The sequence below is a fragment of the Lepidochelys kempii genome, chromosome 13 (assembly GCF_965140285.1).
Source record: "Lepidochelys kempii isolate rLepKem1 chromosome 13, rLepKem1.hap1, whole genome shotgun sequence".
NCBI classification, from domain to species: domain Eukaryota; kingdom Metazoa; phylum Chordata; order Testudines; family Cheloniidae; genus Lepidochelys; species Lepidochelys kempii.
In genome coordinates this window covers 6,689,116-6,716,959 of record NC_136392.1, presented here as the reverse complement: position 1 = coordinate 6,716,959, position 27,844 = coordinate 6,689,116, and the positions used below count along the sequence as shown (strand labels likewise).

At 43.8% G+C, this 27,844-nt stretch overlaps 1 protein-coding gene across 5 annotated transcripts; it reads left to right on the top strand.

Annotated features, from left to right (window-relative positions):
- The first annotated feature begins 84 nt into the window (after positions 1-84).
- BIRC7 (baculoviral IAP repeat containing 7) lies at positions 85-26,994 on the top strand. 5 transcript variants are annotated; one of them, XM_073309153.2, is made up of 10 exons: positions 85-352; positions 15,146-15,229; positions 17,237-17,765; positions 21,323-21,422; positions 22,492-22,573; positions 22,678-22,723; positions 23,906-24,118; positions 25,141-25,212; positions 25,657-25,867; positions 26,591-26,994. In XM_073309153.2, the coding sequence occupies exons 3-9, from the start codon at positions 17,246-17,248 to the stop codon at positions 25,857-25,859; spliced, it is 1,236 nt and encodes a 411-aa protein (XP_073165254.2). In that variant the 5' UTR covers positions 85-352; positions 15,146-15,229; positions 17,237-17,245; the 3' UTR covers positions 25,860-25,867; positions 26,591-26,994. The 5 variants fall into 5 exon arrangements, with proteins under 5 accessions (XP_073165254.2, XP_073165257.2, XP_073165258.1 ...); XM_073309156.2 differs by having other exon boundaries at positions 86-352; positions 25,660-25,867; XM_073309154.2 differs by lacking the exon at positions 85-352 and adding an exon at positions 14,848-15,060.
- Positions 26,995-27,844: the final 850 nt, after the last annotated feature.

Sequence of the window (27,844 nt, the reverse complement as noted above, 5' to 3'; positions counted from 1 at the left end):
AAGCACCTGCCGCGCATGCGCGGTGCGGCTCTGCTACCGGGTTGCTTCGCGCCCCGCCCCCCCGGCTTGGGCTGCTCTGAGTGGGGAGCAGCAGGGCCTGTCCCCCCCCCTCCGGCTTTGCGGGAGCTTTACATGGGCTCTCCCCACCCCAGGGCATGGCCAGGGAGCAGGGCTCCTGGCTCTGCACTGCGGCCCCCCCCCCCCGGCTGGGTCAGACAGTGCCCCCAGACCCTGGGCTGGGGCCCCCACGCGGGAGATCAGCTGAAGCCCATGTTCTGGGCCGTGGCCTTTCGGTGCAGCTCGCAGGGGCCTACCCGGGGCGCCTGGGGACATGCCCTTCCGTGGAGCCTAGGTAGGGTGACCAGATGTCTCGATTTTATAGGGGCAGTCCTGATTTGGGGGACTTTTTCTCATACAGGCACCTATGACTCCCCACCCCCCCCACCCCATCCCGATTTTTCACACTTGCTGTCTGGCCACTCTAAGCCTTGGTGGCTGTCGGGTGCAGCCTGTGCGCCTGGGGATGCGTCTAGCCCAGCTTGTCCTCCCTCGCAGTCCCTGTGCTGAGGCTTAAAGGCAGCCTGCATCATTCTACGCGGCGGACCTAGGGTCTGGGTTCAAATGCAGCCTGCATGGTTCTGTGCCATGGCTGTCACGTGGGGTACCACTTAGGGTTGCCAACCTCTCCAGGAATTAAAGATTAATCTTTAATTAAAGATTATGTCATGTGATGAAACTCCAGGAATAAGTCCAACCAAAACTGGCAACCCAAGGTACAACCCGCAGTGTTCTGCTTGGGGGCAAATGGGCAGTTTTAAACTGTTTCCCCCCCACACACACTCACACCCACACACACCTCTGCAGTCCATGGGATTCTACTCTGCAGCACCCATGCTTGGAGTCAAATGCAGCCAGCACAGTCTGTACCTCTGGCTCTGAGCTTGGGATCAGATCAGCTGGCTTGCTGTGTTCGTGTCTGTTTCTTGCAGTGGTGTAGCCTTTTTGCTTGCGGGAGGTGAGAGACAACACAGGTGAGTGAGATAATATCCTTTATTGGACCAACTTCTATTGGTGGAAGTTACAAAGCTCAAAAGCTTTTACCTTTCACCAGCAGAAATTGGTCCAACATATAATCTCACCTACCTTGTCTCTCTTACGTCTTTTTTTGTCATACATTTTACCTACCACAGCCAAGCCTCAAATTGGGACCTTTTAATCCATAAGCAGCAGCTTCCTTTCTCTTCTTTTCTCTGTCCCCCTTTTGTCTTTTTTTCTTGTGTTTTCTTTTGAGGTTATTGTTGCTTTGGGAAGGCTTTATTAACAGTGAAGTTTACAATTTTCTCTGAAGGACATAAGGTCTGTGTCAGTCTTGCCTCCATCCTCTGCCAAAAAGATGTTCTGTAGTCCTAGCAAACAGCTGAGAGAGCTCTGTCCCCACTTGTATGAGTTTAACATTTTCGTAGTTCCTATGGAATATGGTTATCAAGAGAGATCGTGGGCTAGAACAGTGGTTCTCAACCAGGAGTCTGGGGACCCCTGGGGGGCCACGAGGAGGTTTCAGGGGGGCTGCCAAGCATGGCTGTCATTAGACTTGGTAGGGCCCAGAGCAGAAAGCCGAAGGTCTGCCATGTGGGACTGTATCCCGGGGCCCTGAGACCCACCATTTCGGTGTGGCTGATGCTGAAGCCTGAGGAACTTAGCTTCATGATGCCCCTTGTGGTGTGGAGCCCTGGGCTCTTTGGTGTAGCCTCTTTGCTACCCCCAATGCAGGCCCTGGCTTTTATATGCGGAAACACAGTTGTGGCACAGGTGGGCCGTGGAGTTTGTATATCATGTTGGGAGAGGCCTCAGAAAGAAAACGGCTGAGAACCCCTGAGCTAAAAGATCCGGTCCTTACCACTGCTTTACAGAAATGTTTGTATTAGCAGTCATCAGCACTGTGATCCTGTTTTTAGATCTGATTAATTAATTTTATTTTCCTGTACAATAATATTTAAGTTGCTAGTTTGGAAAAAACTATGGGTGACATCCTAACCACATTGAAATCAATAGGAAAACTCCTTTTGGTTTCCGTGGGGCCAGTATTTCACCCTATAGCTTCTCAGGGATTCTTATCTAATAATTTATCTTTGTGCTGATTAAAGGTAAGGAAATGAACTAATATAGTAGAAGCATGTGCTAGGATTTATGTGCAAAGTTGGAATGATGTCAGAGTTGAATCCCTGCAGTTCTAGAGAGAGGCCTGGCATTTCTTTAATGAGAGGTCCAAATTAATGAAAACAGTTGCCTGTTTAGTTCTGGCAGCTGAATTCCAGAATTCATCTGAATTCATTAGCAGTTGTATCTGGCTGCTTCTCTTCATAGATAATGATATAGTATTTCAGAGATGGGCGGGACGTTTAATAGCTAGAATTGCTATTTATTATTATTTATTATTATTATTTCTTCTTTGAATTGTGATAGTGCTTAGGAATGCTAGTCATGGACCACAAACCCATTGTGCTAGAACAGAAAAATAATCCCTGCCTCAGAGGGCTTACAATCTTTTAAACGGCTGTGTTTCTATAATGTGAAAGATCTAAGGTAATGTATTTGATACCATAATAGCAAGGATTTATATTTGCTTTTATCTTAATCCTGAGGGCCAAATCATGCTCTTTGCTGGCAACACAAGTGTGATGGGGAAAAGGACACTGAAAAATCTGCCTGTGTCATCATTATGGTGTTATTTGTATTGCAGTAGTGCTCAGAGGACTCAGCTGAGTTGGGGCCCCCTTGTGCTAACCACTGAACAATGACGGTCCTTCCCCTGAAGAGCTATGATCTAAAATCATGTGGAGCTTCAAACAGAGGCATTATACCTATAGGTCACACAATCCACCTAATGCCCAAATATAGGATTCCTCCTCTAATTGGTGGAGAATCTTGTAAAACTGTATCAAAAACTGGCATCCTCCATGCACCCAACTAACAGTGATGTTGAGAGATAACCACAAAGGGCTTGCAAATTATTAGTTCACCATTCTCACCTTGTATGAGGCACATGTAGCTGCAGGATAGGCAGCATGAATGACCCAGTAGCTAACATCGTGCCATGTAGCATATCACCTAATATTTTATACATGTACTTGTCATCTGGCTGGAGAATGGGAATAGATGAGGTTGACAGGACAAGCTTTAAGATGCACTGCTGTTTATGCCCAGAAATCTGGCTTCTCATTAAGGTATCATACAACATGCAGGGATTTGCTTTAATCATAGCCTCTTTTCAGCGTGAAGATACCTTCTTTTGGTAGATTCCCCAACATACACATGCAGGATCTGGACCTAGTGTAGAGTGAGAAGGGGGCATTCTGGGGCAGGGCAAGGAGGATGTATGACCAAGGAAGATTCCACGACACACTTGCACCAGGGAATACAGCTCAGAGTTAGGGAGTCGCCACCAGCCCCCAGCTGGCCCTCTATCTCGCTGCCTGCAAGCAGAACTTAAACACAGCTGAGACTCTGGCTTTTAATATTTTGCAATAATGTAGCACCTTCCATCAAAGGATGTCAAAGCATTGTATAATCATTAATTAATTCAGCCTCATAGCATCTATGTGAGGTAGTGGATTATTATATCCAATGTATAGTAGGGAAAACTGAGACTCAGAGATGTGAAGTGACTTATCCAAGTTCACACAGGAAGTCTGTGGCACAAAGTGCAAAGGACCTTAAAAGAGTTCTCATGGATTCCCAAGGGTATAAAGCCCAGAGGACTGTTCTAGCCAGCAGAAGTTATAGAAGTCCTGTTGCTACTCCAGCTGGCCCTGTGGGCTGGTTTTGACCCCCAGCTGCTGCAAGTTTAGAGGAGGTGTAAAGGTGGCTTGGAGTCATGAGGTTGGTGCAGAGGATTGTGCCCTACTATTTCAGACTCAAAGATGGAGCATCTACAAGATACAGTATATGTCTAGTTCTAGTTTTGTGAGGATATTGCTTCATGAGCTATACTTCTTCCACACAACTTTCAAAAACAGTTTTGCACTGTCTTTAGGACAGAAGTTTAACGTAATCTGGAAATAAAACCATTTACAAAAATCAGCTTCAAACCCACAGCCAAGAAAAACCACCCACCGCTAAGGTAAGCAGCAACAAGATTCAGAATGAAACTGATTTGAAAGAGAGTTGCATAATGTCTTCACGTAGGCTGCCCCACACAATGGGAAGTAACACAATTTCTTTGAGAAAACAGAGAAACAAAGGACTTCCCTCTCTTCCATTAAAATCGTCTCAAATCTCACAAGAGTTTTGTGTGAAAATTGCCAAAAACAAGACAGGTTTTTTTCCTTAGACGTTACAGGGATTTGCTGCAGATTATTCTGCATTGAAATCAGGAGGGTGATATTAAACAATACTGCATAGAAAGCCATATTCTAAAATTTTTGATGGGATATGACAAAGAAATGGGCGAAACGAGGATTTTCATAATTTGATGCCAAAAATAAAGGCAGACACCAACAAATGCTAGATGTCGTTTTTCCTTTTTTCCTCCTGTTTTCGTGTCATTGCCATGCTGTTCTGTGAATGCAGGGGAGGGACTCAGTCTCATACAAAGAGCATGGCCTGTTGACATTATCATGTAATCATTATCAAGCCTACTTGCTGTTCATTGCAAGGCAGCGAGACCCTCATCATGGTGCTGCAGCAAAAGATGCGTAGCTGGATAGTGTATGACCACTATGGTTTTCCAAAGATACCCACTCCATCTCTCCAGCTTTATCACTGATAACTCAATTGTTCTTATCATCTGCTAGTTTCCATTACATTATAAGGATAGTCCATCTTTGTCATGCTTTTTAGGACAGTATCACCCATGTTCCAGTTCAGCTTCTTCACATTCTGCCGGATGGCTTTCACATTGGTCTTCTGTCTTACCTTCTCTATCATGCCCACTGTCAGATATCTCTTGAGTCAGAGGGGTCTTATTCTCAATTTATTTGCATGGGGAGAAATTAGTTGCTAACCTAAGTAACACAAGAATGCCCCTCATTGCCAGTCACCCAAATGCCATTCAGGCAACTGGGCATGTCTCCATAAAAAATAAACAAGTTCCAGGCTATATCATGGTTTAATTGGAAAACTGGCAGTTCTGTGTTCCTCGCTGGCTGATACTCTACCAATTAGAAAGCAGGATGTGCTCCATTAGATTGATAATAATGCCTGACAAATCCTTCTTTAACAGAAATTAATGGCTGAATGGTAGCACTCACATTAGTCACCAGCTGATGGCAGCTGTCAGGGTTCCTTCCCCACTCTGAACTCTAGGGTACAGATGTGGGGACCCACAGGAAAGACCCCGTAAGCTTATTTCTATCAGCTTAGGTTAAAAACTTTCCCAAGGCACAAATTCTTCCTTGTCCTTGGACGGGATTGCTGCCATCAAGTGAGTTAGACAAAGATTCAGGAAAAGGACCACTTGGAGTTCGTGTTTCCCCAAAATATCCCCCAAACCCCTTCACCCCTTTCCTGGGGAGGCTTGAGAATAATATACCAACCAAATAGGTAAACAAGGTGAGCACAGACCAGACCCTTGGGTTTTTAGGTCACTAAAAACCAATCAGGTTTTTAAAAACAGAACTTTATTATAAAGAAAAAGTAAAAGAAGCACCTCTGTAAAATCAGGATGGAAGATAATTTTACAGGGTAATAAGATTTAAAACACAGAGGATTCCCCTCTAGGCAAAACTTTAAAGTTACAAAAAACAGCAATAAACCTCCCTCTAAGCATAGGGAAAATTCACAAGCTAAAACAAAAGATAATATTTCACATTTCCTTGCTTTACTTACAATTTTTGTAATCTAGATGCTTATTTGAGGTCGGGTTTTAGGAGAGGATTTTTTTTTTTCTGTCCCGGTCTCTCTCTGTCCCAGAGAGAACAACAAAAGACCCCACTGACAAAACCTCCCCCCACAGATTTGAAAGGATCTTCTTCCCTTATTGGTCCTTTTGGTCAGGTGCCAACCAGGTTATTTGAGCTTCTTAACCCCTTACAGGTAAAGGAGGGATTTTATGCTGCCCTTCGCTGTATGTTAATGACAGCAGCTTTTTTTTAAGGAGTTATCAGAAACTTTTGTTTAAACAAATGTTGTTTGGAGTAGCTGTGCCCTGTTTTAGGTGAAAACAGAAGAGAGCAAAATAGAAAACAAGAATGGATTTCATTTAACTATTTTAGTTAAACAATTTTAACAAAAACAAACCTGATTTTAGAAAACTTGGCTGGCTATCTTTTACAACAATCGCTTTAAAGAGCCACTGATTTAACTATGGATGGATGGCATAGAGTGCCCTCTTCTACTAACAAGTCACAGCTGCCACTCAAAATCTGCACATCGCAGTACAGAATTGCTTCATTGTGGCACAATTGTCCCAACTCTAGATCCATTTAAACTGTACCATAGGACCCAAAAGCAGCGCAGCTCCATGGATTGTAAGGGGCAGGGAAAGGGAGCCAGCCAAGCAACCTCAGATTCTTCCACTGCCCCGAATCTACAGGCTAATACATAGTAAGTTACCGCATCCCCTTCTGCAGTTTGGAACCTCCATCCTCTTGAGGGAGGATCCATGTAAGGGATTACTGATGGCACAGTTCTTGAAGAAGCTATGCTGTCCAGGGGCCAAAGGGAGCGATTGAGCCAGGTGCACTTTACTTCTGGAAGGATTGTTTCTGGGTAGGGAAGAATGGAGCCCATAGTTTTACAGTCCGTTTGTGGCATCAAGCCAGTGTATCCCAACCTCACTCTTCTCACTCTCTTTGGGGAGGCCAGAGCTGCAGTTAGCAATAGCCTAGAGCAGTTCCTGTGCTCAGGGAACACAAAGACTGTGATTGTGATCAGCCCCTCAGCATGGGAGTGGGGAAGATTTGGTGGGTGAACTCCTGGCCCTGTTGGCGTCAATTTCTAACATCAATTTGGCCAGGATTTCATCTTTGGTGTCGTCTTCTTTGTTCAGCCAGCCCTGTGCAGATGCAATCCAGCCCTTTATCCTTATATTGAAAGAAAAGACATGTCCTCATGTTCCCTCCACTTTAAGTGATGAGAGATAGCCAGGAACTCTTTCATCCATTTTGGTAGATTTCTTAGTCTGTAATTTTCTTTCTGTGCGCTCACTTGCTCCCTGCTGCAGTTGGTTTCTCCTTTGGCTTTAGTTTTTTGTTCAGGTTCCCCCCACCGACCCTGCACTTCCTCTCTCATTTGCTTCCCCAAGATAGTTTTTTCTCACACACAAAACATTTTTCTCCCACAGTCTACATGCTGACAGGTTTCAGAGTAACAGCCGTGTTAGTCTGTATTCGCAAAAAGAAAAGGAGTACTTGTGGCACCTTAGAGACTAACCAATTTATTTGAGCATAAGCTTTCGTGAGCTACAGCTCACTTCATCGGATGCATACTGTGGAAAGTATAGAAGATCTTTTTATACACACAAAGCATGAAAAAATGGGTGTTTACCACTACAAAAGGTTTTCTCTCCCCCCACCCCACTCTCCTGCTGGTAATAGCTTATCTAAAGTGATCACTCTCCTTACAATGTGTATGATAATCAAGTTGGGCCATTTCCAGCACAAATCAAGGTTTTCTTCCGCCCCCCCCCCCCCCCCACTCTTCTGTTGGTAATAGCTTATCTAAAGTGATCACTCTCCTTACAATGTGTATGATAATCAAGGTGGGCCATTTCCAGCACAAATCCAGGGTTTAACAAGAATGTCGGGGGGGGGTAGGAAAAAACAAGGGGAAATAGGTTACCTTGCATAATGACTTAGCCACTCCCAGTCTCTATTCAAGCCTAAGTTAATTGTATCCAATTTGCAAATGAATTCCAATTCAACAGTCTCTCGCTGGAGTCTGGTTTTGAAGTTTTTTTGTTGTAATATCACAACTTTCATGCCTGTAATCGCGTGACCAGAGAGATTGAAGTGTTCTCCGACTGGTTTATGAATGTTATAATTCTTGACATCTGATTTGTGTCCATTTATTCTTTTATGTAGAGACTGTCCAGTTTGAAAAAAGGGAGAAGAAAAAAGGGAGGACTGTCCAGAAGAAAAAAGGGAGGAAGGGCAAGAAAGAAAAACCACTTTTTCCCTTTTTGAAAACCAAATAATTTTTGCTTTTCGTGGAAAAAAAATCAGAAAATAAAACCAATTTTTTCAATAAAATTTTTCATTTTTTATAAAAGGACCATTCATTACAATTTCATATGAAAATAATTGAGCTTCTCTGCTACATATTGAAAAGCTATTCTTTACAGCTCACTGGTTCCTGTAGTCATTGCTGCTTGTGAAGTTCTGAACCTTAGGATGAAACCTCACATTTGGGTGCAGTGTAACATTTCGGATGTCACAAATTGACCTTAATAAACTCAAGTGGGGAATATACTACAGGAACACGAGCAACTACCACTCCAGAAAGAGATCTTGGAGTCATTGTGGATAGTTTTCTGAAAATATCCACTCAATGTGCAGCGGCCGTCAAAAAAGCGAACAGAATGTTGGGAATCATTAAGAAAGGGAAAGAAAATGTGACAGAAAATATCATATTGCCTCTATATAAATCCATGGTACGCCCACGTCTTGAATACTGCATGCAGATGTGGTCGCCCCATCTCAAAAAAGATATATTGGAATTGGAAAAGGTTCAGAAAAGGGCAACAAAAATTATTAGGGGAACGGAACAGCTTCCATATGAGGAGACATTAATAAGACTGTGACTTTTCAGCTTGGAAAAGATACGACTAAGGGGGAGATATGATAGAAGTCTGTAAAATCATGACTGATGTGGAGAAAGTAAATAAGGAAGTGTTATTTATTCCTTCTCATAACACAAGAACTAGAGGTCACCAAATGAAATTAATAGGCAGCAGGTATAAAACAAACAAAAGGAAGTATTTTTTCACACAACGCACAGTCAACCTATGGAACTCCTTGCCAGAGGATGTTGTGAAGGCCAAGATTATCACAGGGTTCAAAAAAGAACTAGATAAGTTCATGGAGGATAGGTCCATCAATGGCTATTAGCCAGGATGGTCAGGGATGGGGTCCCTGTCCTCTGTTTGCCAGAAGCTGGGAATGGGCAACAGGGGGTGGATCACTTGATGATTACCTGTTCCGTTCGTTCCCTCTGGGGCACCTGGCATCGGCCACTGTAGGAAGACAGAATACTGGGCTAGATGGACTTTTGGTCTGACCCAGTATGGATGTTTTTATGTTCTTATGAAAAGGTTTTTTTAACAAATTAGGACCTGACCTGCAAACACTTACGTACGTAATTAACTTTACTATCATGAGTAGTTTTCTCACTGTAGAAAAATTAAACAAGTATAGAAATTTCCAGAGTTCCTTCATGCCCCAAATTTCTCTCCTCTCCTTGTGAGGGATTTGACCAGCTTTCTTCCCATAAAAAGAAATAGAAGGCCAGGACTCATACTATAATTCTTTACAGTTCAACAAGATGCTGTCTGCAATTGCAATCTGATAGGTATCCGGTCACACTTCCTCTTCTATTTGAATTCTAAGCATGTTTGGTGATTGCAAGTATTTGAATATTATTATTATTATTGGGTCTACACTATTCATCGGGACTAAGCATGTTAGTTTCCTGTTCTTCAAAATCACAACAGGATTCTGAAGGCATTTCCTGTATCAGGATTTCGGGTATCTACTGTGCTTTTCAAACTTCTCCTTTAATAGAGACTCTGTTCCCCAGGTGTGGCCTAACAGCTAATCATATTGGAGTCTGAGTAACTCCCTTTGCTAACACTGCTTGCTGCATCAATGCTATTGTAAATATTACAATAGATAAAATACTTTAAAGATTGTGAGGTGTTCAGTTAGTACTATAATGATTAGGTTATAGAACTATCTAAGTTTGATAGAATATTCAGGAGGCAGTCTTATGGTCAGGACTCTTTGGTAAATCACATAACCACCTCTCTGTACTTTAGCTTACCCATCTATACAATGGTTATAATAATATATACCCACCTCACAGTGGTGTTTGGCAGGCTTAATTAATGTTTGTAAAGTTCTTTGAGCTCTTTGGATGGGCAGTGATTTATTATTAATTGTTGTGTATGTGTTGGCTTTGCTTATTTTTTATTATTGAAAAATCCAGTGATGAATTAAAAATAATGATTAATGATCAGACTGTGGGAAGACCTTAAGCAGGTGGAAAGCCCTGACTGGTAAGCACTGATGGGGAAAGAGAAGTGCTCTGCACATGTATTAACATGCATTGTGATGGGACGGGGAAAAAAAAAGATTCTTGGGCAGGGTGAATAGAAATCAAAGCTAGGCATTTTTTGCCCCCAGCCTGAAGAAGTGATTCTGTGGCCACTGTCTGTACATACAGTCACTTCTCAACACACCTTGTTACTATTCACTGGGTTGGAAAGCACTGTCTTTTCACAGTGGACTCTTGCATGAACGCCTTGGAATTTCCTATCAGACAGCTATACTCTTCGGTCCATCAGCGCTGGCTGGCAGGCTCCCATGGGAGCTGCAACAGACAGGCACCATCAAAGATTTTACTGATGAGGGAGAGCTGGTGTCATCAGCTCCCAAGTGCACAAGGAGCCTGGGTGTTGTTCTGCTCCAGGATGACAACCAGCTGGTCATTCAGAACTGAAGGGAGCTCAAGGACATTAATGTGGATGAGGCCAATGGGCAGGAAAGTGACAGTCATAAATTGTCGGGGGGGGGGGGGAGAAGAAAAAGCCTTCATAAAGCAGATATAACTAGCGCTCCTGCTTCTAAGACCCCAGATTTCATGACCCTAACACATTGTCCCAGCCTACTTGGGAGTTGTACTACAGGGTCTCCCCATATCTCCTTCCATCATGTCCCATCCCCAGCCACAGATCCTTACCCTTATGAGTAGAGCTGGTCAGGCCTTTTTCAGTGAGATGCTTGTCCACTGGAAAATTCTATTTGTCAAAATCAAAACTTTGTTTTGCAAAAATGTCTCAGTTTCAACAAAAATCTCATCAGGATGGTTTCTCAGGAGCAGGACAGAATTTTCTGGTCAAAATGAGACAGAGACAGAATTGCCGCTAGCCCAGTGATTAGAGTGTTCGTTTGAGGTTTCAGCATTGGTTTTCATTCCACATAGGAACAAAAATGAAACCTTTTGATTCTTTTGGGTGGGGGAGAGGAAGGGGTGAGTGAGAGACCCCAGAATATCCCAGTAGTTGGGGCATTCATCTGGCATGTGAGAGACCCACCTTCAAGCCCCTGCTCTGCCTGATTCAAAGTAGGGACTCAAAGCTGTATCTCTTAGGTGCCCTACTTATTCAGCTACAGCGTCAGGGTATGTCTACACTACAATAAAACACCTGCGGCTGGCCCGGCTAAGCTGACTCAGGCTGGGGCTGTAGAGCAATCAAATTACAGTGCAGACATTTGGGCCCAGGCTTTGAGACCCCACAAAGAGGGAGGATCCCAGAGCAATTGTATAGCTCCGTGAGCCCAAATCAGCTGACCCAGATCAGTCCCAGGTGTTTTATTGCAGTGTAGACATACCCACAGTCTCTCTCTCCCTGGCACAGTGATTATTTAATTATTTTCACAACATGGAACAGCGTCAACAGGAGAGGTTGACTCTATGGCCTGATGAGAGAGAGCCTTCCCGAATCATGACTGAATCATCAAGTGAACATGCACAAAAGTTTAAAAAAAAAAAGGAGGAAATTGCATGCCTTTTCCTCCATATTAGGGCAATTGTGGTTTAGTTTTAATTATTACTATTAATACTTTTTAGACTACTGATAAATGCACTGCAACTTACTTTGTAAAAGTAGCGACTAAATCTTGATTGAAATGTGGGATGCGACTGTCATGTTTGGGATAAGGAAATCATTGGGTGTTTACATTACTAAGACAAAATTAAGGAGGTTCTATTATAGCAAGCATTTGCATTAAAAGCTGCCTCATCTTATGGCCCTTACATTCCCACTCTCTGTTCCTTTGAAGCCTTCTACAGCTTCCTCCTTTTTAACAGGCCTGATCATTAAAGCAGAGGCCTAAAAATCAGGAGACCTGGGCCTATGCTTGACTCCATCCAAACTGCGGCATGAGTTTGGGTTAAGTTACTTAACTTTACTATGGTGCCACTTCCGCATCTGAAAAACAGAGATAATAATACTTACCAACTCTCCCCCGGCACTTTAAGATCCTTGACTGAAAGATGCTTCATAAAAGCAAACCATTATTAATCATTATTATTATTTATTAACAGGCAGCTTGCTATAACTCACCAACAGCTCCCCAAAATATCTCTTGTAACTGGGAATTTGTGCGAGTGGCTTTTTCAGGTGTCTTAGGTTTTTAATGTATGTTCTGCAAAATCCATATATACTTGTAAGGGATTGGACCAGAGGAGCAGAAGCTAGTGGGTTGTGTGTGTACTCAGGAAGGATTTAAAAAAAAACAACCACATCCATCCACAACAGGATTCTCAGAACAGTACTGTAAATAAGCACTGCCCTCTACTGTTTGTAGCATGTCTTAGGTTTCACCTTCAAGATTTTAATTAGAGCACATTTTAAAAAATGAAGACAAAGTTCCCACCTCAGATGGTTATGCTGACATTTTAATTTTAAAAACATACAATTGTTTTATAGTCTTGTTTGGAGAGGGGGATTTTGGTTAATTAGGGGCAGTGCATGATCCAACAGGTTTCTTCTTTAAAATGAGTGGTAGCACATTCTGTTTTCTCAAATGGAAAATGTGGCAGGGGAGATACAAGTTTTCAAGCCCCTGTGCTGTTCAAGACCCACCTTAAAATCATTCCCTGACCACAGGACAAAGAAAGATAGAGCAAGTGTTCAAACTTCAGGGATGCTGTGGAAGCTAAAGATCATTCTCTTCTGCAACAACATAGCTGAAGTAAACAATTCAAACCTCTTTGAGCAAGTCCTCCTCCCTTTATGGCTCCCATCATGTGTTTATATTCCAATACATTTTGTTGAAAATGAGAAGGCGGCACAAAACAGATGAGGATGCTTCAGAAAAGTGAAAAATATGTGACGATACCAACAGATATTAAAAGAAAGAGAAACTATTAGTTTCAAAATTGTGGCAATCCAAAGAAGGAGTAGCAGCATTACAAAGTGAACTGCCTGTGTATGAAGCTACACAATTACACGGCCGCCAAGGTTTAACGTTCCAAAATCTCTCATGCTGACCCAGTAGGTAGCAGTCCAGAATCTCCAGACAAAACAGTTTTGAAATATAAGTTCTACCCCAATCACTGAAGTATGCGAGCCACTCACAGATATTAATGGGCCTGTCTCTTAGTTACATTACACCTTTTGCACCACTCTGGCAGTGTCAACTGCCCCTAAAATGAATGTAAATGTAATTTCCATCCACTTTAGGGCCCCAGAGCAGTCCACAGGGGGCTTAGCGTAAACTATAATTATGTCCCAATGAATTTATCCTCACAACACCCCCTATGATGCAGGAAAATGTTATTATTCCCATTTTACAGATGGAGGCACAGAGTGGTTATGGCCTGGATCTTGCAAATCCTTACCTAACTTTACACACATAAGTAGTCTCATCGAAGCAGGTGCTTTAGTGTTTGCAGGATCAGGGCCATAATCAAGGTGTAGGTACAGCTTCCAGCACAATGTGGCCCAAATCAGGATGGGGACCCTGGGGTGCTACCACAATATAAATATTCAGCGCTGCTAATCAATTTGTATCATTATTTGGGTAATTTGTGCTTCTCTAAATTTTTCAATAGCTTTTTGAATTTTTATACAGAAATATACGGTACTGGGATCTAGAGCTGCAGCAGGTCTGCTAGCTCCTAATTGGTCTCCAGGGTGCTGCAGGGGCTAAGAGTGAATCTCCAAGAAATCCTCCAGCACACAACGTTAAGCATCCCTCACTACATCCCTCTCTGCAGAGAAACTCCAAGCCTTCTGTTCAGCCACCACTTTGAGTGGGGGATTTCAGAGAGGGGCGGGGAAGAGGGGAGAAAGGAGGGATTATTCCACTGGATGTAAATAGGGAGTCTCCCAAAGAGCAACACAGGGGATGAGGTCTGCTCTGGCTACCTGAACAGTTACTTACTGAAAGACTAGTAGGAAACATAGCTGAACGTTCACATGGGCCCTTTACCTCACAGGGAAAGTGAAGGGAGATGAAAGGTAGACCAGCCAATCAGGGGAAAGCAGCAATAGGCGCTTTCCCAGCAGGTGAAATCACTCAAGTCTTGCAAGGTGTACCACACCCTCCAGATGGGCAGCTGCAATGATCTAGAAAAAAGAGAAACAGAGCTGACCTGTCTCAGTCACAGCACAAGGCAATGGTCCCTGGAAGCTATAAATAGGGTTGGGGAGACAAACTAGCTTCTCTAGGAAGGTCTTGGATGTTAGAAGTGCTCCAGAGGATGCGGATTAGGGCCTGGTCAGTTATGCTCTTGTTTGGTCAATATTCTGCTGAGTAGAATTGGAGGGAGGCATTTGGATTCTGGCTAGATTACCCCCTTTGAAATGGGACTGTTAATGAATGGGTGTCTAGCCTTAGCTTTTAATGGTCTAGTGTTGAGTAAGTACTTGAGGAAGATGATGTAGGGGGCTTAGTCTATGTTTCTGATGCCCCAGGAAGGTGTGTATGGGGTGGTAGAAACATTGGTTTTCACTTCTGTGACTTCTTGCAATCTCAGTCTGGTCTTGGGGAATTCAGCTGCTATGAAGGCTCCTGTCTAAAGGGTCCCTGGCAGGACCAATACATTATTTCAACATAGGCAAAAAAATGGGGGCTCCTTTGGGGGAGGGATGGAGGAAGGCAAGGGGTGGGTGGCTATGATTTATGACCAGGTAGGCATGAACTGGATGTTATCTCTTACTCGTCCTAGTTTAAAACCAACTCAACCCCACCTTCCCCCAAGAAAACCACTCCAGCATACTAACTGCCTGCTACTTCCCCAGAAGTCTAGCTCTACTATTGAGTCTTGGATGAGGTAACCCACCTCTTTTTTCCCCTGCCCCAACTGGGTAAACTTGTTCCAGTGTATGGTTAGGTAAGTGACAATCACTGGTGATGGCTCCCTGCAGAGAATAATGCCTGCTACAGTTTGACATTAACTATGACTTTTGCTTTGACAGAGCCCAGGACTGAAATAGTGCTGGAGTTGTAGAGCTGCCCCACACAAGAAAGAAGCTCTGCAGCTCTTCTGAGAGTGAAATCTGGTATGTAGGTTAAAGCTGCCTCCAGGTACCTTTAACTTTGCTGCTCTGCAAATCCCCTAAGTCTCACTGACTCTAGCAGTTTTATATGGATTTCTTTTACACCAGTGACCCTGTTCTCAAGCAATTGCTTCAGTGTGTTAAGCACAAACACACTTTGTTTTTAGCATGGGCATTCAGGGCCTTCTTCTCCACCACTTTGGTTTGTCCAGCGATGGCTATGGAAGGAAATTCTAGCCGTCCTGCTAATAATGTTTTGGGTTTTTTTTCTGCCTCTGTGGGAGAGAGGTGCAGGTGAGCAGGCTCCATTGAGCAGCTGGGGCTGTCTGTCAGTGAGTGCCCATGAAATACTGGTCTCAGTAATGGTGATTTCAGTCTGTCACTCATGGGACATGTATCTCACAGGCAATGCCAGAGCAAGCTTCTCCACACAAACCCACCAATGTACTGCAACTCTCTTCTGGAGGGATTTTTACTAGGTAGCTAGGACTCCATGTCACCTCTGTCACTGACCTCTCAGTGAACAAGGTACTAATAGTAAAGAATGGGCCTACAATGTGCTAGGCTCTGTACAGTTTCCCTCAGGCTTCCAAAAGCACCCAAAGGCTAAGGGAAAGGGGTATACCATGCAGTAAAGTGGGCAAGGTAACGATTGGCCGCATCTTGATAGTAAATGTCTTTAGAATGCTATGACTCTTGTTAAATAATATCTCTCTTTATTTTAGCTTGTTAAGATATGGGTGCCTGTGCACTGTATTGAGAACAGTCCGCTTATACCATAAAAGTCCATTAATCGCCAACAGATGGTCAATACTGACTTGACCCGAACTGAGCTAGTGACCTAGACTTGGCCTGGGTTTTCTTAGGTGCATTTATATTAAAAGAGGCTCTATCAATGACTGCTGTTTGCCAAGTATATGGAGTCTCCTACTCCTGAGTAATTCATTTTCCTTTAGTGGAATCACTCCTGATTCTCACCTGTGTGAGTGAGAGAAGATTGAGGCCCAGAGCCTCTTTGCATCTACTTTTGCTGGCAACACAGAAGTGGTGGTAGCCTTGCAGAATGGCTCACAGATGTCAGGGGAGGAGGGGGGAGTTTGAGTTTCAGTTTGAGGAGCGGGGAGGCTTGGATAATCAAGTAATATTTTCTTTAATTTCAGCCGTCCTTTCGATATAGGACTAGTGAAGGCAGCAAACCACTACCACCATTAACTGTGACTTAAGGAAACCAATAGGAACATGGGCCTCAATGTTTTTGGGCTCCTTCTGTAGTGATTCTGCTGCAGTGGTGAGGTGTACTGTGAAATAGGATGGGTAGGAGTGATCAGTCACAAGCTGCTGATTCCGCTCCAGGCCACAGGCTGCTATGCTAAATGTATACACAGCATGCAAAGAGAAGCCCGCTAATTGAATATGCGACCTGTGTAACTGGAGGCTGGTTTGGTTATAAAAGGGATAACATGAGGAAACGTTTGCTTGGGTCTTGGCTACTCTGTGTAGGCTTCTGGCTTGTTGAACATTGTGTCTCTAGAAAAGCAAACCAAGGAATTACATCCTTTTTATACTTTTGTTAAAGGCTAGAGAGGTGACTGAGTGTTCGCTGTTCAGGTCAGAGACTGAAAGCTGGGGTGACTTTATCCAAGTGCATTGAATAGGCCTGGCCTTGTTTTTGCTTTTCCTGCAAACTACTTCAGCTTCCCTGTGACTTGAGAGACTGGAAGGGGGAAACTGCTGGTCTCTTCCCTCCAGACATTAGTGGGGATCGAGGGAAAGGGGCCAGGAAAAAGCAGCATCAGGGCATAGACCATCTGGAGCTCTGGTTTGGCTGCAATTCAGGAACATGCTTGGCTTTGTTGAGACCACGAGCTTTCTAGAACATGTAGCAGGATGAACTGTGGGGATTGTGAATGCAGACCAGCAGTCTGAGTGTTGCCTGACATCAGGAATACAGCTGGTCACTGAGGAATTGTCTTATATATATATATAAATTTTTTTTTTCCCCCCTCTCAGTGCTGGGACATGGAGGACAGCTTTCCCCCAGAGGAGATCAGGTCTGGGCCAAGGCATTTTCAGCTGTCTAAGACCAGCATGCGGAGCGAGGAGAAGAGACTGAGGACTTTCCGGCAGTGGCCAGAGAGCTCACCTGTCTCTGCCACAGACCTGGCTAAGGCTGGCTTTTTCTTCCTGGGTCCTGGTGACCGAGTGCAGTGCTTCTGCTGTGGTGGTATCTTGAGGAGCTGGGAGGCTGAGGATCAACCCATGCGAGAGCACCAAAAATTTTTTCCTACCTGTAAATTCATCTGTGGTGAAGATGTTGGCAACCAGCGGATGCTCCCCTTTCTGGAGATCTTAGACTATGTGGATGGGCAGATCCTCAGCCTCCTACAGAGGATGGATGTGGAAGAGACGGCCTTACCCAGTCAACCAGAATACCCGGAGATGGAAACCGAGGCGATGCGACTAGCCACTTTCCAGAGCTGGCCACCATACACAGAGCTGTATCCTGAGCAATTGGCCAGAGCAGGGTTCTTCTATACAGGTAGGCTTGGCAGGATGAGAGCTTTATCGGTAAATGTCGATACACGTAAATTCCACTGCACATGCAGAAATTGATAAATATTTCCATTGATGATGATTTACCAAGAGGCAAATAGTTGCTTGAGACTTATTAGTGTGATTTTTAAGGCTGTTTTACTCTGTATTTTGACCTGTGAAGTTGACAACTTGCATTTTAACAGTTATGAAGCTTTAACGGTTTTGAATCTCAACATCTATTGTATTTAAATAATTCTGACCCTGACACGCGCCACATGATATCCCTCTCGGTGAAAAATTAAATCAGCAGTTTTCAACTTTCTGAGCTGAGCCCCTCATTTGAGTTAAAATGTTTGGTTGGGCCCCCCTGAACCCAGGCAAAAATAGCACAATACCTGCCTTCCCCCCACTCTGGTTTACCGGGTGGGGGAAGGTGTGTGTAATGGTGTCTGGGGGTGGAGCCAGTGCTGGGTATGGAGGCTGCTGGGAGCAGAAATTGGCACGGCTGCTCTGCATGTTGACACTGATCCACAGGCTAGGTGGCCCGCTGAGGTGAGTCAGGGGCTGGAAGTGGTGCACCCTCCCTGAGCCCTGCCATGCAGGGCTGGCGTCACTGCTAGTCTTCCCCCCCCTTTGTGCCCTCCTAGGAGGGCACACCCCACAGTTTGAAAACCTCTGATTTAAATTAACAACAATTAAAGCTTATAAATAAGCATATTAGCCATCAAAATTATTTAATTCTGCCAAGGCTATATACAGGTACATACAGTAGGGAAAGCCTCCCTCTGTGTGCAACTGTAGAGCTGTATGGTGTTTCCTGTTAGACAAGCTCTATTTAGGGCAGTTTTTTTATACTGCACCCATATACTGTGGCTGGCACCAACCCCCGCTGCTTACATACCACACCATGAAGCCCTCTCCAGTAGAGCCTCAACTTGACTCTCCTCTTCTAGGTGTGAGGGGCCACAGAGTTCTCCTTAACTGGACCATCCTGAACAGCAGAGAGATGGGATTCAAACACAGCTTAGCCCCTGCACAACATTCTCACAGTACTGGGACAGAGTTAAGGTCTATACTGCAAATGCAGCCACCGTGGGGAACCGAGTTAGAGCACACCCCTTTCTTACTAGACCTGTAAGGTTCAAACTCCATCGTTAGGTAATTTGGCTTTGGGGCTTTCCAGTTGCATTTACACTTTATTTTTATTGTAGCAGCCTCAGTTGGGATTAGGAGTCTCCTTCTTCTTCATAATGTGGTTCTGTGTAGGAGCCCTGGGTGTATTGTATTGTAGGAGCCCTGGGTGTACTTGTATTGCATGGACCCAGGACCCATTGTGCTGGGTGCAGTGTAAACATAGATCAAAAAGACTTTCTTCTCCACTGTTGGGTCAGATTTGGGACAAACCTGTGATGGGAAGTCTCTGCTCTGAGGAGCTTATTTTAAGTTTTAAGAGCAGGAGCAACAAGGGATGTGACAGACAAATGAGGATAATGGCAACAGTCGGCAAGTCTGCAGTCATGTAATGTGCCCCATTTGTACCACACTCCTTAGTATAGCACTTGGCTAAATGTAAAGTCTAACATGAGTTATGACATTCAAACAGTTCAAGTGGAAGCGGAGTAGAATGTTATATGGAGGGGACAGCGTGGAGTTATTTTATATTTATTCCTTAAAAAGAGAGACCGTCACCTGTCTGTAGATGTCCCCTTTTCAGAAGCTGTTTTGGGCTCTGTGGATCCCAGCTAATTTCAAAGTCTCTCTTAGGCTCTGTCTAGCTTGCTAACTGCCTGTAATTCTGGGACATGAACAGAAATTTAATGAGTTTGGGGCTGTTCATCTGAAGAATCACTTTGAAAACGTCTAAATTTTTAACTCTAGGTAATGCTAAAATTTTAAATCTTTATTGTCTTTGAATGCTATTCCTGTCTTGGTCTGAAAACTCCCATGCACAGGGCATCACCAATGTAAGGACTCGGACTTTTCTGGCAGAAGTGTTTGTGCGGCGGGAGCTCAATCTGTTCATAACATTCACAAACTGTAGCCGCGCATGCCTACGGAGACAGTGTCAAACTGTCACAGAACAAACCAAGGAATTTTAATCTAATCTCGCTACACATGCAAGCACTGCATTTTCACCTCTGTGCTTCCCACAACCTGTATTTAACCTATAGTTCTGTCAGGGTTGATCCAGTGAGCTGCTGTTCTGATTTATAGCACTGATAAAATCCCTCTGTAGAACTAAAATTCTTAATGTAGCACTAGACACGTTCTTCCCTTCTCTAGTCTAACTACATGTGCAAAATTTCTGGCTTGCTATATATTAATTACACATGAATACTAACATAGCCTAAATGACTCTCCTTGAATTCCTTGAAGGCTTTGCAGTGTACTTCACAATAAATGGTGTGAGGAGGTACCTCTTGTTACTAGTCCTGAACTGAGCAACCAGATGTGAAATCTCCACTGTGTACTAGCTCATAGCTTTTTCTGGAATTATAGTTATGTATGCTTTAGAGCCAAACACTACTGACAAAAGAACAACCAGCTCAGGAAAACAGAATACACCAGAAGGCAGAGGTTGTAGTTGGAACCCTTTGTCAGATTTGTTTTGAAATTTATTTTCTACCTGCAGACCAGCTGTTTGAAAACATAATACTGAGACTTACTGATAATGGGGATCCATTGGGAAACAATCCAACAACATGGCAAACCCAGAGGTCACTTGACTGGCAGTGCTCTGGAATAGCCCAGTCTGTCTGATCCACATAGTTCCCTTGTTTTAGAGCATTCAAGGATGTCTGAATGCCCAGTGATTTGGAACAGCTGTACTGAAACTCTTTAAAGAGTCCAGCTTATGACTGGAAGGCCTATCCACTCCCAGAAATTCTCTTTTTAGTGGGACCCAGGTATAACTTGCTGAGTGGGAAGGTGTAACTTTATATATAGCTTTATTCAAAATCCTGCCCTGTAGCAGGCATGCTGATATTGTTAAACCCAATGAATCTCTTGCCCAGTTTCCTCCCTGGGCTGGATGGCTTGGGATCTTTATAATGAGGACCCCTATTACTAGGGGGAGTGGTGTAAACCAATTTCATGGACCCCCCCCTAGTTGGCGATCTTCATGGGGGGGAGCAGTTTGCTGGCTGAAGAAACAGGAGGGGGCGGCTGTGTGCAGTGGGAGTGGACATATAAAATACACTTGGGATACATGAGTCCACAAAGGGGAAGTACAGAGAATCCATGAAGCTTCCATCCAAAATGTTCATTGACCCAACACTGGAATCCTAATAATTGATTGGTGCAACTTAGGCAAGCCAGCTAGAACTCAAATTTTGAACCAGTGCTCTAACTTGACTCTGTCTCTGAACAGGGGCAAGCTGCAGAAGTAGTGAGCCAGAGTCATGGGACAGTTGTGATGTGTGGTCTGAGCCTGTTATGGTAACAATTAAACATATTGTAACTCTTCCAGCTCTCCTGGTAGCAACATCAAATTGCCCGTGGGTTAGTGTAACTATCTGCTCATGTACCTGACATCAGCTCTTCTCTTAATGCTGCTTTCAGGTCAAGGTGACACTGTGAGGTGTTTTTACTGTGATGGCAGCTTGAGGAACTGGGAGCTTGGAGATGACCCCTGGAGGGAACATGCCAAATGGTTTCCAAGGTAATTCATGGTATACTAATGCTTGTTGGGGTTTGAACTACAAATCATTAGTCAGTTTTATACTGAATGGACCTTGCTCCACAGTCAAACCTCATGCCCCAGGTGAGATTTAACTAGATCATTAGTATGTAGAGCTGTCAATCTCTGTTATCCATTCAAATCCAGCCAGGTCAATTATGAACAAATAGTGCTACCAGCTAATAAGCCGACATGAAATGAAGCCGGTGGCTTTTGTCCTATTTGCACTATTAAAAACGTATCCTGGAACAGCTTGTGGTCAAAGCAGGAACTTAACTGAGTGTCAGTCTCTTGGTAGTTCCTGAGAACTACCCTGGAAGCTCCCATCCTAACTGGCTGTATTGTTTCTGTTGCAGTCTTTTCTGTCCCTCATTCAGGGGTCATGATGATCGCTGTACACTTCTATCATTGTAGCTCCTAAAGGCCACGACGAAGTGGAGAGCCATTGGGTTAGGCATTGTACAAATCTACACTACATGAGTCTGCAAATCTAACGCTTTTTCAATCAAAACCACACACTGGAACTTAGCCTGAGCTGCAGAGTTCAGACCTCTACTTCTATAGAGTTTATGGACCGTGATCTGTGGGTCAATCTCTATTATCACTGCTTCATGGTAACTTTAATACTGCCTTTGTCTCTTCCTGGCATCAGAGCAGCCCTTGTATTGGCCTTTACGTGTAAATGGCAGGATGTCGTACACCTAGTCCTGGTGTGGTGGCTCTTACAGGTGAGGCCACAGAACCATTTTCCCCATGATCCAGTCTGGCTGAAAGGCTCCATTGCAAAAGCCAATCACACAGGCCTGAAAATGAAGTCTGACCTATTCTGGGGAGATCAGGAGCCTTAAACCACCATTCTTCCTGCTTGAACAGGAAGATATTTTTACAGCAGGGAGGGCCTGTCCACTGTGGCAAGGATGACATTTGTGCTTTGTACGTTGAGATATTGCTATATACTCCCTGTTTCATTAGGAAGCTTAGTACCACCCTCATGATGAATTTCAGACAAGGTCTGCTGTCCTTCACTGGGTATTTGCCTTTTTCTCCACAGGTGTGAGTTTTTGCTGCAGTCAAGGGGCAGAGACTTTGTTAGCAGCGTTCAAGACTCTGACTTCAACACTCCGGTAGCTCCAGTGAGTTTTAAATGGGGTTGTAGGGGGTTTTTTGTGCCGTGGAGGGGAAAACGTTTGAGGAGACACTTCCCTTCTGTGACTGTTTTGTCTTGTGGTGTTTTCAGGGAGGCTTCTGGCAACAGGCTGAACAAGATCCCCCTGCACCCCAAGGTTTGTGTGGAAAAGCATATTGTCTTCTCTTTTTGATGAAAGAGCTGCAGATCTATTACTCTGGCTTCTGCATATTCTAGAGTTTGCAGGCAGAATCTCTTTCTGAGAGGCTTGCATTTTTGTGTGAAATGGCTTCCAGAATTATTACTAAGAAACTTCCTCTGGGATCTGAAACCAAGGTGACCTCTGCTGTTGAAAGTGCCTGCCCAAAGCTTGCTTCCCTCCCCCCAACAATGCAGATTCAGGTTGGTGAAAACATGTAGCAAACTTGTGTTGAAATTACCAGATGAAACTTTTCATTTAATAGTGTCAAAAAGACCATTTTTTTTATTCAAATGGCTTTCCAATTATTTAAACTGATTACCTTTCATTTCCTACAAAATGTTTCCTCTCACCCCAAATTATTTTTATTTAAACTTTTTCAGAATGTCCAGTGAACTAAAATCAGTTAAGTCTAGTTTCTTGAGCGACTGATTCGTGCGGACCAAAGACTCGTGGTTAGCATTCAGACTCTTGGGTACTCACTGCAATTCCTGTAGGCTCCTCCATGGCTAGTGATGATATTGCCTGTGTCCTCAGAACCCACAATCAAGGGAGGGGGAGGAACCACTTTTTGTTCCTTACCACTACCAGTTGGTATATGTTGTGAAGCATGCAGGTTAATATCCCTTCTATGCTTTGCTTTAAATTCTGTTTAATGGAACTTTGCGTGAAAGTTCTGCCTCTGAGCACCTCAGATGCTTAGGGTAAAATCCTCACTTCACTGAAGTTAATTGCAATTCTCCCATTGACTTCAGCAGGGCCAGGATTTCACCCTTTATTCCAGGGCCATTTGAGTCCCTGCAGTACTAGATGGGAAAAGGAGTGAGGTACTAGATTGTAGCATTCTAATGGCCATAGACCAATATTTGTTTTAAATCTATTACTATGATGGAATATGGCATGACCTACGGTATTCATTTAAATTTCATAAATGGCCTCGTGAAATGTGGAACTACATCTTGCCTATCTAACTCTCTAATACACAATTGGCTGTTGGATAGTTAGAATATTCTAAACCAAGAAAGAGAACTCAGTTAGATTAGAGTCCCTAGCCATATCCTGCGACATATGGAGTTGGCTACTTTGTAGCCTGTTAAGCTCCCCCTCTTTTGTAAAGTGTCTCCTCCCTGTGCTTTACAGATTCTGAGGGGAATCGGGAATTGTCATCTCCTCCTGTGGATCAGTCTTCCATAGTGCAGGATGTCCTGCAGATGGGCTTTGACCACAGCTTGGTGATGAACTTGGTGCAGAGTAGACACCTGCTGACTGGCACCTGCTACTTATCTGTGTCCGAACTGGTCTTGGATCTGCTTCAGGTAGATGGGGAAGAAAGCAGCAGTGCAGAAGAAAGAGGTATGACAGTTCAGCCTCTTAAACCTCACTGATCAATCTAATCGCATCCCACCACCTCCTCTGACGGTCACTGAAGTTTTTGCATTTCAGTGAAGCTATCTCTTGGGTCTACACTGTTTCTTCCTAGACTAGAATGAAATGTAATCATGCTTCCCTTAGCTTCATAGCCCTGTGGTACTGAGAAAAACGGTTCAGTTGTAGAGGGGCCTGCAGAGTCTACAGTTGTCGGAACATCTGTTACATTAGCGGTCTCCCAGCAACCTGGCGTATAGCTGCTTTTCAATAATTCTCTCGTACCAGAGCTTTTAAAGCAAGATGTAATACATCATGACTTAGGTGTACACCCAGTGCTGACATTGCAGCAAGTCCAGAAATGGATTCCCTTTGGGCCTGCTATTTAAACTGGATGATTCAAGAGGACCATTCCATCTCTGTCTGATTCGAGGAGCAGTTGACTGTAAAGGGTTGGGAGGGGGGCGAAATAATGTGCTAATAACGTGACTTTTTTATGGCTTAAACTATGAGGACACAGGCAATTGTTAAAGGAAGACTTCTAGGGTTAGTACCCCCACCCTATAACTGCAGTCCTACATAGAAAAGGACAAATGCTGCTCTACATCCCTCCTTTCTGTCTCTAATATGCTACAACGCTGGCTGCAATCTTTCTGACCAAAAATAGCCCTTTTTTATAAAATGGAAATTTTTCTGTTTAGAAAAAGCCCAAAATCAGAATTTTGTGTGCACTTGTTTTGGGGGATGGGACTCATGTGAGTTGGATTATCTAATTTATGGTTCATCAACAAGTCTTGGTGTTGCTATGAGAATCCGAGAACCCAGCTTTGCTGTCCGATTCCAGGCTGAGCATGCAGGGTTAGCAGCCTCCTAAAGAGAACCATTTTCATTTAGCAACACTGCACACTTGAACTGAAATTCCAGCAAGGACCCTACTTTGTTTTTTTTAAAGTCCTTTTTAGCATGGGAGGATTAATGCCATCTTCCTTCATTCCTTCGGATTTCTACAGAGCATGCGGAGAGGGAGACTGGTGTGCCAGGACAAAGACGAGACACACAGGCCGAGTGCTCAAAAGAATCAGGTGAGGTAACAAAATCTGCCTGGGCTGGACCACAACAGTCTCTACAGCAGGAAATACTAAGGCTCGTTACCTCCCATGTAAGAGTTAAACTGCAAAACAGTTTCCTCTTATTATTCAGAATGTGGTAGCACCTCCAGACCCCATTCAGGGAATAGGGCCTATTGTGTTAGGCAAGATTAAAACACCCAAAAGAGTGCTTACCGTGGATTACCCATACATCACCGTTCACTAATTTTATCCTCTCTTGCCCACTGTTCAAATCTCAAACCCACCATGTGGCCAGACCTCTGAGGGGCCCAGGACTGGAATAGCAGGGGTTTGTCCTGCCATTGTCATGGATCTTAAACAAAACGAGGAGGGAAAACTAAGGTTCTTGAACTATGGAATGGAAAGATCCTTTCAAAAAAATTCAGATAACACTGCTCTGTGTCTCTCTCTCTTAAGCAGAACTTCCACTGAGTACAGAGGAGCAGTTGCGACGGTTGCAGGAGGAGAGGATGTGCAAAGTGTGCATGGACAAAGATGTGTCCGTTGTCTTTGTTCCTTGTGGCCACTTGGTGGTGTGTGTGGAGTGTGCCCCCAGCCTGAGACGATGCCCCATCTGCAGAGCGGTCATCCGGGGAAGTGTGAGGACTTTCATGTCCTGAACCATGAGGTGAGTAAGTGGGAACATGGGGGAGGACGGGCACTGGGTGGGTTTTATAGATGCATTTTGTTCAAATGCCTTGTGTATAGTTCAGCTGGATTGCAAAGGTCTTGCTTGTGCTTTGTAAAAGCAATGTAGTTGGTCTGAATTTAGACATCTACTTTGTGCCCCAGCTAACAACCACACTTCCTTCAAGACTTGCCACTGAGCTGTAGCCCTCTGATCTTGCAGGAGAACCTGAGCTTCAAAAGGGGATGGAGGAGAGTGTCTGTCTGTCTCTTCTGTCTCCTCTAAACTTGGAAGGCTTTTATTTTTTGGAAAGGGGAAATTCTCCTGCTTCATCGCTGTTAACAAGGATGGGAATCCCTGCTTTGTGAAAAGAGTACTGGATTCCCTCAACAATCTGAGGCCTTGCATTTTTTCCACTGAGTAGCTGTGTTTGGGGATTGGAAAGCTGGCTATAAACACTATTCTGGCATAAATCCTACAAAGCTACAAAGAATCTAATCTTTGTTCAGAACTTGATTTGTCATATAACTTGTCTCAGATGTATCTAGTAGCAGTGATGCTATAAATAAGCTCAGGGCTCCACTGAAGAAGCACCGTTCTATTCAGAACATGTCTTCATCAACTGCACAGAGAAAGGGGAAGGATTAGAGAAGTTAAATTGTGTAAATGAGGAGTTCCTCACAGAACTTGAATTCTGTGGAAAAACTCCTTCTGTCTTTGCAGAATCTCCAGTCTCTGACCTCCACTGAGGGCAGCCCCTTTTCCAACGCAGAAGGTGCTGCACGAGGATATCTCACTAGAAATGATGTCACTAGCAGTCTGGGTTACTGAACAACCTCCGAGAAGTGTCATGCAGAGCTTCTTCCATGCCTGTCAGGAAACATCCTTTTGCTGGAAGATGACCATGGAAAAGTTCATTCCTAAATTTTTCCATTTACAGGATGAGTGGTAACTTCTTTTAGTTTAAAATCTGATGATTCTTGTCTGGAATTGTGATTTTATTTTTTAAGATATTGTTAGATCTTGGAGCAGATAAAGGAAAGTTTGCCTGCAGAGTAATTTATTCATGGGTTTGAAAAAATGATTTGCTAAGTCTGTAGATTTATACTTCACATTTTGGAATAAAAGCATCTTCTGTTGTAGTCTGGCCTATAAAATGCTTTAGTACAACATTCCATCAAGGCTGGGATCTGAGGGCTTGCCTGCTGCATCAGATTGTAGGGTTACTTAGTCTGCTAGACCATATCCTCCAATACCAGATTGTTGTGGGGGAATGGAGTGGTGTCCCTAGCTACCTTTCAGAGTAGCTCCCAAAACAGAGCTCTTCCCCTGTCTGGGGCATTAACCAGCCTCCAGCAAAACATCCTGTCTCTTCTAAGGTGTAAGCAGGACCACACTACTTTGTATCACTGAAGTCAAGCCTTTCTCTTCCTTTTATGTATATCGGCTGAGACTGAGGATCAACTGCATCTTCTCCCCAGTCACTGAAAGCCTGTCTGGTTCCATGCTCCTACACACCTAACAGGACTAGGTGACCCCAGTTAAGCTGTCTGGAGCCTTCCCAGAGCCCAGATGGAGGACATGCTCCATCACGCTCCTCCTGCAGAGGAAGGGGATATTATTCCACATAGTGCTATGTAGAGGCAAGAGGAATTGATATTTGAATAGCTAAAACCTTTCCCTGGAAGCTAATCAGTGGAGATGGGTGGAGTGTTTATAGATTTCTGCACTACCATAGAACAGAAGTGAACTTTTTGTACTTACAAGGTTGTTTGCATCCATTACAAACCCATAATGGCTCTAATACTCATTCATAATTAATCTGGGGGTTGTTCCTAGTTTTAATAGTTGTATTAATCTGAAAAGGAATAGTTAAACCTCAAAACAGACTTAAAAGGCTGTTCAAGAGTAAGAACCAGCTTCAATTCAGAACTTGGCTCACTTTATTGTATTAGCAGGAGGATCACAGTGGTTTTA

Coding starts and splice junctions, on each gene's coding strand:
- BIRC7 (XM_073309153.2), top strand. CDS start 17,246: ATGGAGGACAGCTTTCCCCCAGAGGAGATCAGGTCTGGGCCAAGGCAT. Junction 22,574..22,677: donor TCAACACTCCGGTAGCTCCA/GTGAGTTTTAAA, acceptor TGGTGTTTTCAG/GGAGGCTTCTGGCAACAGGC. Junction 25,213..25,656: donor CGAGTGCTCAAAAGAATCAG/GTGAGGTAACAA, acceptor CTCTCTCTTAAG/CAGAACTTCCACTGAGTACA.